The sequence below is a fragment of the Sinocyclocheilus anshuiensis genome, unplaced genomic scaffold (assembly GCF_001515605.1).
Source record: "Sinocyclocheilus anshuiensis isolate Anshui unplaced genomic scaffold, SAMN03320099.WGS_v1.1 scaffold283, whole genome shotgun sequence".
In the NCBI taxonomy this organism is placed as follows: domain Eukaryota; kingdom Metazoa; phylum Chordata; class Actinopteri; order Cypriniformes; family Cyprinidae; genus Sinocyclocheilus; species Sinocyclocheilus anshuiensis.
The window spans coordinates 1,555,915-1,573,930 of NW_015549605.1; the positions used below are offsets into that span (position 1 = coordinate 1,555,915).

Genomic DNA, 18,016 nt, shown 5'->3' on the forward strand with positions numbered 1-18,016 from the left:
TGAACAACTGTACTAGCGCAAGAAACTGTGTTTGTCTTCCTCTTGTATCCTTCGGGCTTACACCGAACGGAGAACATGCTTCAGGATCATTTCTTGGATCTTTCAAGAACTGCGTAAAAGGAAAGATCTGACATGAATTCCCAGTAATCACAAGTGATACTACAACCTTTCTGGAGATCATAGACATGGCTGAAATCTGCTGTACAGGGTGTTTCGCTGAAGAATACAATCAATAGTTTTAGTAAGTTATGTCAGCGTGGACTCCAGTAGTAGTCCAGTCCAATTTCAGATGAAGTTATCTTGTTTGAGCACTCAAAGTTTTTTCACAGGAGTTTTCAGTAAGTTTAAGAGAATTTGCGGCATAGCCAAGGCTGAATTTTGAGTATGAATCTGTTCTTGCATTGCTTTTCCTACACCTTTTCTGTGTGGAAGTCATTATGTGCGGACCAGGATTAGAGAAGCAGATTGAAATGGATAATATACTTTTCTTTCTCTCAGGTCAGGAAGGTTCGGTAGTTCTCCCGTCTTGTTCTGTCCTGTCCACACATTATGAATAATAGATTAGCCCAGTGGTGATGTGACAGCTGCGTGGGCTGTGTGAGATGTGTGTTCGAGTGTGTGGGGTGGAAGAATCTTGGGAGAAAAGTTTACACTTTTCTCACTCCTTTTCTTTTCCCTCTCTCTCCTCTCAACTTTGGAGTTTTCCCTCCATTCTCCCTCTCTGGTCTCTATCTGGAGAGAAAACCGTCATGAAACTTTAATGTGCTCTCCCTTTTTCTACCTTCAAGCTCTACAGCTCTCTTTTTTGCGTTTTTTTTTTCACCCTGCCATGGGTTTACTCAGCTGAAGGTTTAGCTGTGGATTATTAACGAGGAAGCTTGACACTCCTTTACGGGTTTTCTCTTTAAAGTGTAAAACAATCTCAGACAAAGATGAAATCTTTGTGTAGTTTTGTGGTTGAATACTTTGTGTCTATGGACCTGTGTGTGTACAGCATATCATTGTTTAGTACTGTAACATTTTATCTTTTTCTTAAATGCTTTTCTTGCAATTTAAAGAAGTTTGGTGTAGATTTTACATAATAATAATAATAATAATAATAATTTAAAAAGTAATAGAATAGCTGTTATTTAACTGTGTGCTTTTATTTTGCTATTGGAAAACAAAGGAGAAATTTTGAAAGATGTATTTGTCTTTTCCATTAAATGACAATTCATAGTGACCATGACCTGTCAGGATTTAAAATGGAAATAAAAGCACTACAAATGCAGCCCATACAACTCATTCTTCAGGTATTTTGTAGTATGATTAGGAGCAGACTGAAATTTTCTATTGTAAAAACAAGAAAAGAGAAATGCACTTTTTCATGAAGTAAAAGCATTCAGAAAAAAATTAGTACATAAAGAGAAAATTGTCATTTCAATTATGTATCTCAGACATGCAGTTTTTAATATTCAAACATGTATAGTTTTTATGTACAGCTCCAGTGTATGTTCTCACCTTGTGCCCTGCCACCTGTGTGTGAGTTTGTGTTTAAGACGGAATGCTTATGCATGGGTGGATGCTGTGTGTGTGTTCCTCTTATAATACTGTATGTTTACATTTCACATGGGCACATGAAGAAACACAAAGAACACCTACACTGTTTGTGTGTTTGTGCACGTTGGCAGAAAGATTCTTCACTCCACTTCTTCAAAGCTTCACTGTTTTCTGTTGAGCCAGGATTATGGACTGAAAAAAGATCTAAAAAGAAGGAATAGGGCGAACCGAAGGGTTGAAACAAGTGAGAAGCATGTACTAAATAAATCAGATGTCACAAATATGCTTTAAAGGGGTCATATCGTGAGAAATCAAATCTTCCTTGATCTTTTAAAATAAAAGTGTTTGATGCACTATGAAAACATGAACTCTGTTTTTCAGAACTCAGTACAAAATGTCCATCTATTGAAACTAAGCTGGAAAAAAAAAAACTTTTCGTTCTGTGTTTCCTTAACTTCAGATAAATAAACACATGGCCGCCCACATTTGAACTTTACACTTCGAGTGGCACATTTCACGGATTGTTTTATGAATCTGTTGATACTTTGCAAAGTAGCTGTTATTGAAGTATGGGATGGTGCAAAAAACCCACAGCTCACACAGCAAAGCATTGCTACCCATTTCACATGTGAAGAGGGCGTTTACATAGACATAGAAATCTTAAAAGCATGTTAATAGTTAAAAAGGGTCAGAGAGAGGGTTAAAATGATAGTGAAAAAAACATTGAATGGGCCTATTTAAAAATATGCATGTGACCGTTTAATAGGCTATTTCTACCCCAAATTCTCTAAATATAAAGGGGAATTCTATACAATTTTGCCACTTGCAGTCAGAAAGCTGTATTCATATAAAATAAACCAATCAGCACCACCACAGTTGCAGTTTTTGATTCTGATATCATCTACAGTTCTTTAGTAAAACAAACTAAACAAAACATTTAATCAATCAGCACCATTGTCTTCACTTTTGGATGTATAGGAAGTTTCAAAAATCTGTTAAAAACTCAAAATATGAGTATCGAATTATAAACGCTGTGATAAACAGAAACTTTATAAAGAGAGGCAGGTATTTTCATATTTTCCTTTTGATGTATTGTAGTGACATGAATTATTTATCTATAGTGAATACACTGCAAATGCAACATGACAGCATGACAGTTTTAAACTGAAACTGCAATGTTTTATTTTTGTCTTTTGCCTAAATATGACAAAATCTTTTATTGTCATGTACTCTCAAGCTCTGGGATTTTCCATTTATTTTTCACAATATGCCATGATTAAATTTCGTTTGTGGCATGTGTGTTAAATGCACAGTTATGTCGTTGGCTGATACTATCTCAGCCAGCCAACTTACAAGAAAGTGCACGTATCACGTAGGTGGCAAACGTCTCGCGGAACGTCTGCAGCATCTCACACACACAGTGCGAGACAGCACCATAATCCTCTTGAATGAGCTCTGAATTTTGGAGGTTGGAGGATTTGCTCCATCAAAGTCCAAAGACCACCCACCAGAACAGAAATGACAATAGCACTCAAATCCAGACACTTCCTCTGGGCTTATGCACCTCTAAAACCCTGATTCTAATGGTCCACACCACACACACACACACACACACAAATATGTCAATGTTGCAGCTCACAAGACATGTTTAAAAGTGAGACGTTTTATATGACAAGTGCTTGTGTGTGTCTGAGTTGTTGAACATGCTATTTTCGCTGCACGTATGTGTCTGTGTGAACATGCACGGGCCTGCATTCATTCGCTTTAATTGCGCTCTTTTTGAAGTGAAAAGAACAGAAGCTGTCTGTCAGATTCACAGTGAAATTTAAGCTATTGCCGCCTTGAAAGTGCTTTTGAAATCAAAGACAAAGGGCCCAAGAAGATAGAAACTAATAACAACAAGCAGCACACATTCGTCCATGTGTCCGGATTAGGCGTTTTGGGCTGAAATCGGCATGCTTTTTTTTTCCCCGTTTCCCTCTCCTTCTCATCACAAAAGCTTTGGGCTCGTCTTTTCCATCCTCCCTCTTGCTGGCGTTTTGTATTTGTGTGATTGATTGCTTCCAAAGACTTTTTTTTTTTGCTTTGTGTTTCTAAGAGAATGACTCCATTGTAAAATGGTGATTCTCTCTGTAATTCTGCCTTTGAAGGAGTCGGGCCGTTTGTGGAATCTATATGAGAGAGAAAGGGAGCGCAAGAAGGAGAGAAAAGAAAGGCAATGACTGCACGGAGATGAACATATGCACTGTGAGATTTTCACACTTTTGCAGTGCCTACACATGTATGTGAAACCGATGGTGCACAACATAAACACAATATGGAATACTTATCTTTTTTTTGGATGCGAAGATGCACGTTAACAAATGACTTTATGTGGTGTGAATATAGATGAGCAGAAGGAGAACTGGTGGGTTGTGATCCCAAAAAACAGGGTTGTGGATGGCAGGGAAAAGCAATGATAAATGAAAATAATACAATGCTACTAAGCATATAATAGTGCATGATTAAGACAGCAAGATAAACAGGCTTATCCACTTTTAAAATCCCATCTTTTTGTTGACAGGCTGTGCATCTAATTAACCACTTTTTTATTTTATTTTATTTTATTTTTAAATTAATTTTATTTTAATTTTTTTTACATTCTAGATCATTTTGAATATAATGTCTGGGTTTTAAACCAAAATCAGTTGAGAACCATTGAGGTAAAGTACAATGTATAGTCACAAAATAAACCCTGACAGTGCAATCGGGACCCTGAAGTAAAGGGTCTGAAGGGATTTCTTTTGCAAAAATAAACAGCTAACTGTACATTGTTCCACTTTTCACATGGATATTTGCCTAATATATATTAAATATTTATTATACTAGCAGAAACAGACTGCATAGTAATACGAGAAATCTAAAACTAAGACAGCATGTAGGAAATCTGTTGCCTGGTGCAACAAAATGCTTAGACCAATCAGAATGGAGTATTCTGTAGAGCTGTGCAATATAGATGGTGTATTGACAGCTGTTTGGGAAATTGATGTTGAATTATAGATTTGACATGCATTAGAAGATATGAACTCTCTTAAATCTGCTTGGAAATCAAATCATATCACGGTAAAGCAAACGATTGAGCTGAAAGGTAGTTCTTTATTACGTGTATTACAAAAGTGTTGAGCAACCATAAAAGACATCAGAGCTTTGCCTCTGGAAGGAGGCTTTAAATCTCCAAAACTCCTGTGCTGATTCTTGTGAAGCATCTGCCATACACACATAAAACTCTCAAATTTTGCCCATGTCTTACTTTTATGATCATCTCCCAGCGATGGTAAAATTGTGCTTATGGCCGCAGATTTTTAGAGGTGCTGTGGAATATTGTGCGTGTGTTAAGTGTCAGGCAAATTGCTGTTAAGTCACACGTTTTGAGCATAAGCATGTGCGAGGGACCGTGTGTGTGTGCGCTCTGTCATTTTTTTTGTAGGTCCTAAAAAACCAGCACCCCCCACATCCTTCCCGCCCACAATTTAATTGCCGCTTTTCAGGGACGCGCTTGGCTGCGTAATTGTCAAAACACAGACTGACTGAACTCTCCGTCACACCTCAAACCTTACACTTTTTGACGCATCTCATCTCTTTTAGGACACTTTTCAAATAAAGGGAACATTTCCAGATGTTTGGCGTAATTTCGCCTCGGATCCGCAGGGCTGCGGGGAGAGCGATTTGGAGAGAGGAGATTTGTGGGGACAGACTGTCTTGTGTTTGTCAGGCGTGGACAGGTTCGCTCCCTGGTGCAGTGAAAATTTTATAGAACCGTGAAAAAATGGAGATGGAAGGAGTAATAATATTTGTGCGTTTATTGATGTCAGAATTATGAAGTGCCATATTAATTTCCATTGTTTCAGAGAAAAGCCGAAAACAAGTTCTTTAAGAGTCCTGATTTATTGCAAGCTGAAAAACACAAACTCAGCCAACTTAATACCTCAAGGAGAATGGTGTAGCCCACCTTATTGGCAGGCCCACTCGGCATCTGTGCCTGCAGAAAGCAGCGCAGATTTTCAGTATTCGTCCGCCTGTCATTCACAGCGCTACACATCCCCTTCCCCTTATGTGTTCATTTATTAAATATTTTGGTTAATTCAATTATGCTTTCAGCTAGGCCTGGGCAATAAAACGGTATCGATATTTATCGACGGTACACCTTCGATATCGATAGAAAAATTGTTCGATATAGCGCATAATATAGGCATGTACTATGAGTGACAGCACACACGAACACGTGCTGAAATAAGTGCTGTGCCTGCCTGTGATGAGGAGATTGTAAATAAAGAATTAATATTAGTCGAATTTAAAATAAACATTTGCATTTGAATGTTAGGTGTGCATCAGGAAGCGTCATCAGTGGCGCGCGAGATGCGGTGATAATGATGTAAGTGACGTTGTTGCATTTTAATATTTTGTTAGTCTAGCCCACGAGACGCGCCGCTGCTGCGTTATTCATTCAAAATATTAGAGAAATATAGAAGCTCAATGCGGAGAAGATCTTGAATAGGTTAATACCGAAACCAAGCTATTCACACAGAATGCATATTCAGCACATTTTTTAGACGGACAAATTTTACTGCTGCACTCGTCTCACACAAGAGATGTATAGAAAGCCATGCAAAGTTAAAACAGTTTAAACTTTTAGAAAACACGTCACGAATTTGTGGAGGTTTATTCCTTTTCACTGCGTCTCATATGTTTTTAAATGCAGTCTGTATGAATGGCGATTCGGCTCTTTGTATTAAAGGGGTCATATGATGCGATTTCAATTTTTCCTTTCTTTGTATTAAGCAATGCATAAATACATGATGCTGTTTTGTTCATAATTTACGAAATTATATTTGGTTTTTATGAGTTAATTTAGACGTAATGCACGTTTTTATAGAATTACTTCCTTGAGTTGACAATTTAAATGTGCTGCATTATTTTGCTCATTGCGCCCTCCTGTGGCCTAAGGAGACAAGACAAAAGTTTCCTTAAAACCTATTTAATCTGCAAATAAAACATTAGTTACAAATGGTTATAAAAACTGAAACAGAAGCGAAACAAGTAATAGGAGATATTTGTAAAATTTTTATTGTGTTTGATTGTTAAAAAAAAAATGTGTCTCAATAAATTGTGTTAATTATAAATACAGTGGTTAAATTTAAACTTTTTTTTCTATTGCTTTTTGTTTTAAAAAAGGTTATAAAAAATGTCAATAATTATCGATACTGAACGATATGAAACATTATATCGTTGATACATTTTTTAGCTATATCACCCAGCCCTACTTTCAGCTACCATTAAAATTGTAGGGTCTTTAAGCTCTGTTTAACACTTTTGGTTAAACAGGTATTGAAATCAAGTTTTTTTTTTTTTTGCAGATTTTCCCTTAAAATTCAGTGTAGAAAATGCAAAAAGTCTGCAGATTTTGTCTCATTGGTGCAAAATGGTTCAAAGCTGGTCTGGTTGCATTTTTGAGCCATACACGGAGTAATAAAGTCCATAAAGTCGGAGTAATAAAGTCCATAAAGTCAGGGTGATAGCTATATTGAATTTTCTAGTTATTCTAGCTATTCTCATAGGTTTTTTGATTGCATTGTCTATAAAATGATTTATAAAAGTCCTTATCACCACAAATGAAGTTCTAGAAATTTGCTAGTAAAAAGCGTGGGAGACGTGCATTTTCTTAACATGCCAACATTGCATGAATTAATTAAGAAAAATAACCAATGATGCCCTTTTAATCAAGGCATTTTATCATGATAGCTGTTTTCTCTGTCCTCAGGCACTCTGCCTTACGAGATAAAAATTGTTATAGCCGGGAACCACGAGCTGACGTTCGATCAGGAGTTTATGGCGGACCTGATAAAGCAGGATTTCTACTACTTTCCTTCGGCCTCCAAACTCAAGCCGGAGAACTACGAGAACGTTCAGTCCCTGCTCACCAACTGCATCTACCTGCAGGACTCTGATGTTACCGTCAGGGGCTTCCGCATCTACGGCTCACCGTGGTGAGTCTCTCTCTCGCATGCTTTCTCAAGTCTTCCTGTCACCGTGTTTGTCACCATATGTTGTTGTGTTGTCCCTTCCCCCTCAAGTCTTCCTCATTTTTTGCTCCTTCTTCCCTCATTCTGTCTATCTCTCTTGTTAACACTTCTTTTGCCACCCCTCCATGTCCTGGGATTTACCTCTGTGCCAGTGTTTGTGAATAAGTATGTGTGTTTGTGTGACTTGTAGGCCCTGAGTTCTATGTATAAACACGGATGTTTTGTAACTGCATGCCAGGTAATTGTTTTCTAAATTAATCTGGCCTGCAAAACAGCGTGTGTGGGGTGTATTTTCTAAACTTGGAGCAAAAAATGTCCTTACGAGAATAGTAAAACGCAATGAAACCACACAGAGGTGTCGCTAAAATGAAAAACAAATTCAAAAAGGGTCTAAGTTGTTTTCTTTTATAACTAAAAGTGTGTCTTTAGAAATTATATTTTAACATGTTTATATTAAAAGCAATAAATGTGACAGATAATTCATCACAAATATATATTTTAATAATAAATAGAACGAATAATTATGAATATAAATAATTATATTATTATTTAGTAACTTATTAAATATAATAATATTAATATAACTTAATATTATTAGCATTATTTATAATAAATAAATTAATAGTATTTATTTGTTATTCATTTATTTGTTTTTATTTAAGTTAAATTATTTTTTGAGGTAGTGTAGTGTTTTAAATGATTACATTATTATTTTTTTATTATTATTTTTAAATTAGCTATCAATTTATTATTAAAGGGGTCATATGACGTTGCTAAAAAGAACATTATGTTGTGTATTTGGTGTAATGAAATGCGTTTCGAGACAAAAGCAATAAAACCCATTACAAACGAGGCATTTGTTGCATCCAGTTGCATAATTACTGATTATAATGACTTATACTGTGTTTTTACACGTTGCGCTGCGTATCACGCGGCGTAAACATAAAACCATAGTCTGCATTTGTGATCGGACAACAAGCGCTACTCTACACTGCTTAAAACCAATAATAACTCGCGTTTGAATCATCAGTGGCAAATTCTTTAAATATAAAAAATGTACTTACAGGCTGTGAGTCAGAAGCGCCAGACTGTCCTTGCAAAGTTGGAACTGCCCAACTTTATAGAACAGCCTTTGAGCACAGACCCGTTGTAGGATATGCTGAACTGCAGGTTCAGGAAACAGTCCTCCATAAAATGCGTCACACAGCGTCACACACTGCGGGCTAGATTGAGGAACGGCCGGCGGGCAAAATTGAAATCGCATCATATGACCCCTTTAAATAAATATTATTTTTTTATTACAAAAAGTTATCTTTTTGGGGTTAGGGTTTGGTTTGGTAGTGAACAACCAACATGATCTCATGAAGTCTATGATATATTCTCATTTTATAGCTATGTGTGAGTGGTGTAAATTGTGTGTGTGTGTGTGTGTGTGTGTATGTGTCCCATCTAAGGTGTATTCACTGACAGGCGGCTTCTTCAAATATCACAGTAAGCTCACAACATCAAAGTTGATAAATAAGTGTTTATTTATGTGAGTGTGGCTTGTCAAGCTGACGGTGTTTACAACAGTCATGAACTCATGAGCTAGATTAAAACCATCTAGTATTAATCCACTCCGATATGTCCTGACAGAAATCCTCATCTCGTGCCAGCGTGCTTGTGTGTATGTGTGTTTACACCATACGGACCTAATAAAACCACTGAGATCTGGTAATAGCATTCCGCCATAGGGGAAGACGGACAGAAAGTGCGTCTGTGAGCTTTTTATCATCTTTTATCATCATCTCCCTCTGTGTCAGTCCATCTAGTGCAACATTCATTTCTGTCCTCCTGTCAACGAAGACGTTCCACCACACTGGGGCAGAGTCGCTGGATTTATGGGCCGAGTCCTGTGTTGCTGCGGGCGATGGCTGTCTGTGATCTGTGCAGCGTTGCATCGCTCAGTAGAGTCGTCCATCTCCTTATTACTTCATCTCTAACTTTTTGGCTTCTTCATTTATTGTTCTGTTCCCAAAGCTGTCTAATGAGGCTGTATTTTAAGATACATTAAGTGTCGACTGTTCCAAATAGTAGGCAACTTATTTGATACCTTGTATTGGCCAGATTCTCATCATCACATGTATCCTTCACAGAGAAAACAATCCCAGAATGAATTGGGGGAAAACAAAAATTCCAAAGTATTCCAAATATATAATAAGTATTCCAAGTCAGTCACTTATAAGGTTCCATTTCAGTTAAAATGTCACCTTAGAAGGCAACTGCCTATGTAGGCAGAAGTTAGAAGGCAGTAGGTTTTGGAACGGAGCTTGCAATATGTTGTCCATCCAACTACTCAGAAGTTCAGTAGAGACCACAGCAGCATCAATTCACTGCTCTTCATCTCTCTCTTATCTTCTGGCTCAAGTTCTTTTTTGCTTTTCAGTTTACCTGCATTTTCAGAAAAAAATTGTAAAATTTGAACCTTTAGGAGTACAAAAGCTGGTCACTGGGACAGTACACATTTTATACTTTATCTATCACTAAAGGGTGCATATTGGTACCAATATACATCCTTTAGTGGTACATAATGTACAAATGTTTACCTTTTGAGGGTACTGCCTCAGTTACAAGCTTTTGTAACCCTAATTGTACAATACTTGCAGATTTGATTCTAATGGTATAAGTACATTTTTGCACACTGTTTCTGACAGTGGGCTTGTAGAGTCACTGAGAGCAGTTCAAACACAGTTTGGGCATTTTGGACGCATGCTTGAGTTCAAAAACAACTTTGGTACAACTGAATGAAACAAAATGCAGAGGCCTTCTTTAGCAGAAGCATCATGCCCATTTGTACCTACTCTGATTTATTTAGAAAAATGGAAATTGTGGTCATAATTTATTTATTTTTTTGATTAATTTGGCCTGCACAACAGTGTGTGTTGGTGTATTTTCTAAACTTGTAGGAGCAAAAAAAAAAAAGTTAAATGCAGTGAAACCACATGGAGATATTACTAGAAAAAACTGTTAATAAATGGGCTAAATAATTCTTTCATAACTGAAAGTAAAAGTGTTTTAGGATCTGTCTCTATTTGTAATTTCTTCATATTATAAGTAATAAATGTACAAAAAAAAGTCATCACAAAGATATATTTTAATATAATTTTAAAGTATAACAGTAATTAGAAATTATTATTAATATACATTTTATATATACATTACCGTTCAAAAGTTTGGTATCAGTAAGATTTTTAATATTTTTTTACCGAAGTTTCTTGTGCTCATCAAGGCTGTATTTATTTGATCAAAAATACAGAAAAAACCCTGTTATTTTGTGAAATATTATTGCAATTTAAAATAACAGTTTCTATTTTAATATACTTTAAAATATAATTTATTCCTGTGATGCAAAGCTGAATTTTCAGCATCATTACTCCAGTCTTCAGTGTCACATGATCCTTCAAATCATTATAATATGCTGAGTTTCTGCTCAAGAAACATTTATTAGTATTAATAATGTTGAAAACATTTGTGCTGCTAATATTTTAGTGATTGGGCAGCTGTGATTTTAACATTCTTTCAGGATTCTTGGATGAACAGAAAGTTCAAAAGATCAGCATTCATTTGAAATAGAAATCTTTTGTAACATAATTAATGGTTTTAAGAAATACTGTTCTTTTTAACTTTTTATTCATAAAAGAATCCAGAAAAAAAAACATGAAGCAGCACAACTGTTTCCAGCACTGATAATAAATCAGCATATTATAATTATTTCTGAAGGATCATGTGACACTGAAGACTGGAGTAATGATGCTGAAAATTCAGCTTTGATCACAGAAATAAATGATATTTGAAAGTATATTAAAACAGAAAACCAATATTAGAAATTTAAATAATATCTCACAATATTAGTTTTTTGTTGTTGAATTTTTGATCAAATAAATACAGCCTTGATAAGCACAAGAGACTCCATTAAAAAACATAAAAAATCTTACTGCTTTTGAACGACAGTGTGTGTATATATATATATATATATATATACATATACAAAACAGTTATTATTGTTATAGTAATTTTATTTATTTATTTGAAAAAGTGCAAAAAGTTTATTTTAGAGGTAGAGTAGTACTAATAATATTTATTATTATTATATTATTATTATTATTATTTTACTTGCTGTAGTAATTTATTTATAATAAATAAATCATTATTTATTTACTTATTTACGTTTTTAATTTTGCTTTTAGAAGTGGGTTTTAAAAGCTTTACAATCAACAAAAAAGCTGCCAATAGACTATTTTGCCGTACACTTGTTGAAAACAAAGGTGTTGTTTTTCATTTGATCACGTCTAGGTAACAAAAGTGACCAGGAAAGCCACTTGTTGGTTTTAAAATATAAATAATTTGAAACTTGACACACTATCTTAAAAACAGCGCTCATGGCGCAATATGTTAAAAAAACATGAGTCTTGAAGAAATGGCCAAAGACGTCCATCTGCATATATATGGCTGTAGCAGCAGTGTATTAAACCCTGCAGATGAAATGCTAAATTAAGTACCTCTACTAAAATAGAAAAAGAGTAATAATAAATAAAACATCTGAGACTAGTCAACCTCTCTAATCAACTAGCCGGTTGTTGGACCCATCCTTACTCGTAATCTGCGTGCTTTCACGCACACGCTCTCTCTCTGCCGGGCTAAATGAGATCTTGGCACGTTGCATTCTTTCCTAAATCCTGACTATTTGTCATGCAGTGATTCTGGAATGAAAAGAACTGCATGGGGGAAACATGTGGCGTGTTTTTCTGTTCTGCTGACGCTAATGCAAGTTTACAAGTCATTTGTCATCCGCAGATCTGCAAATGCAGAGACGTGTGGTGCGTTTGTGCCTATTTGTGTGCGTGTGTGTGTGAGCCGGTGTGGGTGGATGAAGTATTAAGGATGGCTGTCACTTTCAGAGAGCGTGAAGCACAAACAATGTGTAGGACCCACAGCACATATCGCTCTGAGCTAAACACACTCGCGCACACACAGCTTAAACTTTCCCACATCTCCTGCATATGCGCTCATATGGACGGTTACTCACAGACGTGGTGACAAGTCACGATGATGCTCGGTGAACACAAACACATCCTGTGTGCCCTGCGGGGGGGTTACCGTCAGTGGAAAGCTGCCAGCTGAATGTTTATGCACCGGCAGTAAAAGAGCAGGTACAAGGTAATTGGGAAAAGTGCATTTAAACTCAGGCGATTGAAATTAAGTTGCATTAAAATTAAAAGACTTTTGGAGGTAAATAAGATTGTGATGGTTTGCCTTTGTATATGCACAGTGTGCAAAGACAAAAGTGGCATTTTTGGACTTTTTGCTCTTTTATTTAGGTAGCTGACGTGACGTCAGCAGTGTCCTGCAATGTAGCATGCTATACTATTTTGAACAACATTTATTGTTGCATGCATTTTTGTGATGCATATTCATTTAAAAATTACATTTATTCATTTAGCAGACCCTTTTATGCAAGTGATTCATCTTAAGGAGGCAATAACGAGAAATTCTAGCAATACAAAGTTTCAAACATCGCCCAGAATAGTACAAGCTACAATAGGGAGGGAATGGAATGGAAGTGATTGGAATTAATTTCATTCATACTGGAAAAGAATTTGTACTGTAAAATTAATTCGTAACACTGCTGGAATACCCACAGGAAAAAAAAAACTGTAAATGAGATCTCTTTAGGATTGTGAGTGTAAGACATATATTTAGAAAAAAGACCCTAGCAATCTCATGTCTCCTCTAGAGTTCAAACTGATATCTAAACCATGTCACAAATCTGTGCTCTAATTTATATAAAAAATAAATAAAATTATGTGTAAAAGGGATGGAACAGGATCTGCAAATGACAAAAGAGAAAAACTGGTGCTACCCACTAGGTTTTTGCTTTGCTGTCAGTCTTTCTGAATTGTAGACTACATCATTAAAAGCAAAGGAGATTAAGTATAAAACATTTTTGTCAATCACTTTCTGTCTGTCTCGTTCTCTTGCTCTGAGGGGCAGCAGGGGGCTTCTTATGCTGTTATATAGCACAGCAGGGCATGCATAAGCAAAGACAGATGATCACGACAATGTTCTTGAACACCTGGTTGCCAACATATATGTGTATAGGTTTGCATGACGGCATGTGGGCAGTGCTGTTATTGTAGACGTTTCAATCATTAGAGATTTTGCTATAGCGTTTAGTGTTTATGGATTGTGTTTAAAATAGCTTTTAGTATTTAATTCAATAGATTATAGAAAAATAGTGTAATATATGAATTTTGTAGTATATACACTGTTTATAGTTTTATTTAAAATTTTATGAAATGTAAAATAATTTTTGAATTTCTAGCTACATTTCTTGATGACTTCATGATATGAAGTTATTTTAGTCATATTGCTCATCCCATATGTTTGTATGTATGTGAGATTTAACATGTTTAAGCATTTTTAATGATGTTATTTAAGATCATTGACCGCCATTAAAACATTTGTCCTGAGAAAGATGCAGAGAGGAGGAGAAGAGAACGAAAAGAGGAGGGGATAAAGCGTAAAGAAGCAAACAGACTTTTTTCCCCTGTAAAAGTGAAATGAAAATAGGAGAAATGTTCGCTATCCAGTGACTCCACGAGGAATAATTAATACCAGAGATGCAAAAGACTCCGTAATTAGATTTTTTAATTATTGAGGATTTGCTTCTCCTCTGTAGTGGCCCAATTAACGAAACTCATCAAAACAAAACAAAAAGAAAGAAAGTAAAGTGAAAGACGGAGAGATGATGTGTGTTTTTCTCTTCTCTTCTGTTTTGGTGTACCTGCTTCCCTTGTGTTTGATGACTCCTCTTCACTGATGAAGGGGACACGGCACGAGATGCTAATGAACGGCCCTTCATTTGGACGAAGTGAACGATTAAAAAGGAGTAGAGGAGGAACTGAGCCTAATGATGGCGAGGAAGAGGCCAGTGTGGTGGTGGATATATATAAAACAGCGCATTTAACTGCTTGACCTTGTCAGCGCATCTGTGTGAATTAATTAAAGTGGCGGCTGATGTGGAGAGTGGTTTGAGAAGAGAGGAGAGATTAGTACAGTATCAGTCGTGTCTCCCCATGGGGAAAAGAGCTCACCGCTTCGGCTATGTAGGGCTGGCCACAGGAGGACATCCTCAATTAAAATCTGAGATGCCTGAGGGAGAGCGGGGTGTCGGAGCGGCCTAGTCCTGTCATGTAGACCCCTCACGCTCACACACTTGAGTTAGCCGCGCTAAACACTGAGAAGTTATTCGACCTTGTCTCTTTCCAGCTGGTTGGGAAGATCTTGGGGGGGTTTTTTAATGCTTTTTCACATGATTCATGTCTTGGGCTTCAGGCATGAGCATTATAGTCTTTTATGAGGCTGCTTGGTAGCAAGATAGTATAGTACAAGAATAGGAAAAAATTTTTATTTCAGCTTCAAACAGAAAAATAGGCATGTGTTATTTTTTAATGACACAAATGCAAATGTAATTGTAGTTGTCAATGTCAGAAATTTGATTTTTTTTTTTTTTTTACTTCCATATATTACCTTACTATTTTTTTAATCCCAGTTTGTTGTCCAGTCATGTAATTTAATTGATTAATTAGAATTAATTAATTAGAAAGGCCACTATAGTCCTGGTTGTATTTATTCTATTTATTTATTTATTTATTTTTGCAACATCACCACCAATATAATAGTAATGTTCAGTGTCAGAAAAGTTTTTTACCTTCTAATGTTTTTTAAACCTCCATTTATTACCTTTATTATATATCATTTTTTTACTTATTAAAAAATGGACCATATTATTGTTACACAGAACACTCAGTTTGTTGTACCAAAAAGTTATTTTTTTAAAACCTTTATGAGGACATTTTTTTTCTACAATATAAAAGTTGTTTGTTGTCCATTAGTCTTTATTAAGTAATTTATATGAATTAAAAATTGAAATATTCACTATAGTGTTAAAACCTAACTAGATAGGCCTAGAATAAAATATTATAACTTTATATATTGTTATAGCCATATATTGATATGTAAATGGATCACAGATAAACATAATTAAATTTTTTGATCCACATTTTAAATATCTATGGCAGTTTTTTTAGCACTGTGCCATTCTTGACTCAAAACCTTTTTAATATCTGACCCTGATAACAGCAAATTATGCATAATCATTGGCTGTGATTTAAAACATCAGCAACAAACTATTTTTTGAGGGGGAAAAAAAGCAAAAAGAAAAAAAGGCTCAACTTTGAGCATTATTCCAAGGGTTATCTTGTAGCCTAATTCTTTGCTCCACTGGGGAATGTTGACATGAATCAAGGGCCTTCAAGGTGCGGACCAAATACTCCAGCACTCCACTCTTTTCAGCTCGATTTCCATGTGTCAGTCATTCTGCTGCGAACACGATAGAAAAATAAACTTTTTTTATTAAAAGCGACTGACTGTGGGGCTTCGTGTGTTGGCTGGATGTTACCTGTAAATTGGTCTCCAAGGCGAAACTCCTCTCTCACACCGCGCTTGAGTCTTCACACATATGTGAGTGTGTGCAGCTCTGGGGAATTTCTTTACATTCTCATAAACGCTGAATCTGTTTACCTGCAAAACAGACAAGATAATTCAGCTTATCTCTGTCCTTCTCCATAACATCACCCACTTTATCAGTCGCGTTCTGCATCTGACTGTGACATAAATTGAAACAAAAGATGATCCAGAGAATAAATTATACACCGTATTAAGCAAAAGACGGACCATACAATGGTTCGTACCCATCCTGCATTCATCTTGTTCTCCCTCTCTCGTGTCTTTTTCCGGCTGCTGCCTCTTCAGTGCTGGCTGTGGCGTGTGGTCGGGCGTCAGAATTAGTTGCCCCACAGTGATGGCTAATCAACACACTTTCACACTTCCTGAGGAGGAGGATATGTAACCCTCTCCCTCCCTTTTCCTCTTTTTCTCTCCTTCCCTCGCCACTCCTTTCTTTTCCGTGCTCCTCTTTTCTTCTCCGTCTCCCTCCTCCCGGAGAACTTGGAAATAATTTGAGTCTCCTGGGTTTTTACGCATTCTAATTTCCAACTAAATGGGACATCTGTTTGAGAAAAGGAAGATTTGCCACGGTTGCTACGGCAACTATCACTCTGTGGGAAAGAGAGGGAAGAGGGAGGAAAAAAATGTCCAGCAGTTACACGGGCGGAATTAGCCGCTGATTTTTAGCAGCACCGTCACAATCCCAGACAAGCACTTCTGCATTTCCTCTGCTACGCTACCTCACTTTCTACATGTTAACTCCCTCTCCTGCTCATTACACCAATCTTGCTCTCGATTCTGAACTGGATATTTATTTTCTCCGCACAGCTGTGGAGGAATGAAATGTGGTACCATGTGGCAAAACTTGTGTGGCTAGTATTTTTGCCACCAATTAGAGATGGAGACATTTTATTCCCTTACACAGATGCACATTCACACAAATATGATTATCTGGGGTAAAAGGGTGTCTAAAAAACATTAATTTTTTATGATCATCATTTAAAAACTAAATGCATTGCTGTTGTATTAGAAAGAAAATCCTTTTTGATAAAAGTAATGGTACTGTCCAGTGTCAGGAATTGAGTACGTTCTTTCTTTTTCTTTCTTTTTCTTTCTTTTTCTTTCTTTCTTACCTTTTTTTGAGGGCATTTTTTTCTACAAAACTTTTGGTGTCCATTTGTGTTTATTTAGCAAGTAAATTATATGAATAAAAAAATTAAAATGGTCACTTTGTATTGGCCAGTTTCAAGATTTTTTAATTTTTTAATTTTTAATTTTATGCTGGCATTTTTCTTCAGTAAACACTGTTTATAAATTGAGATTATATACTATACTATACTATACTAGAAAGACCTACAGTACAATATTTTAATATATTTTATAAATCTATAAGTTGTTATATCCATAATATATTGATATGTATATGGATTAAATATAATTAAAGAATTTAATCCACATTCTAACAATTTAGAAATGTGTGTGTGTGTGTGTGTGTGTGTGTGTGTGTGTGTGTGTGTGTGTGCGCTTGCATTGCATTGCACTGCAGTTGTATTAAAACAATTTTTATAAATAACATTTTTTAAAAATGCATTGCATTTGTATTGAAACAAGCTAATATGCCACTGAACGTTTCAGATGGGCAAGCTGAGACAGAAAATCGAGTTGAAATTGCGTCAGTGTGTAAACCGAGTCTCTCAGCTGAGCTGAAAGGCCATGCTGGTAAGCCAACACAAAGCGCATTAACACAGCAGGAGTACGTTTCTATGACCTGACCAGTTCACCTTGCGTGTGTGTTCATTACCCAGAAGGTCTCATCTCTAGCACACACACTCACGGCCATTGACACACGTTCACACTCATTTACATACACA

General features: G+C 36.2%; 1 protein-coding gene across 4 annotated transcripts in view; it reads left to right on the forward strand.

Moving 5' to 3' along the window:
• LOC107658834 (metallophosphoesterase domain-containing protein 1) overlaps positions 1-18,016 on the forward strand; it is a 66,081-nt gene that overhangs the window by 18,920 nt on the left and 29,145 nt on the right. For all 4 annotated transcript variants that reach the window (XR_001630836.1, XR_001630837.1, XM_016447502.1 and 1 more), the window contains exon 4: positions 7,337-7,562. Coding sequence is in view for 2 of the 4 variants with exons in the window: in XM_016447502.1 (XP_016302988.1) it covers positions 7,337-7,562 (226 nt within the window). In the remaining 2 variants the exon portion in view is untranslated. The remainder of the gene's footprint in view (positions 1-7,336; positions 7,563-18,016) is intronic.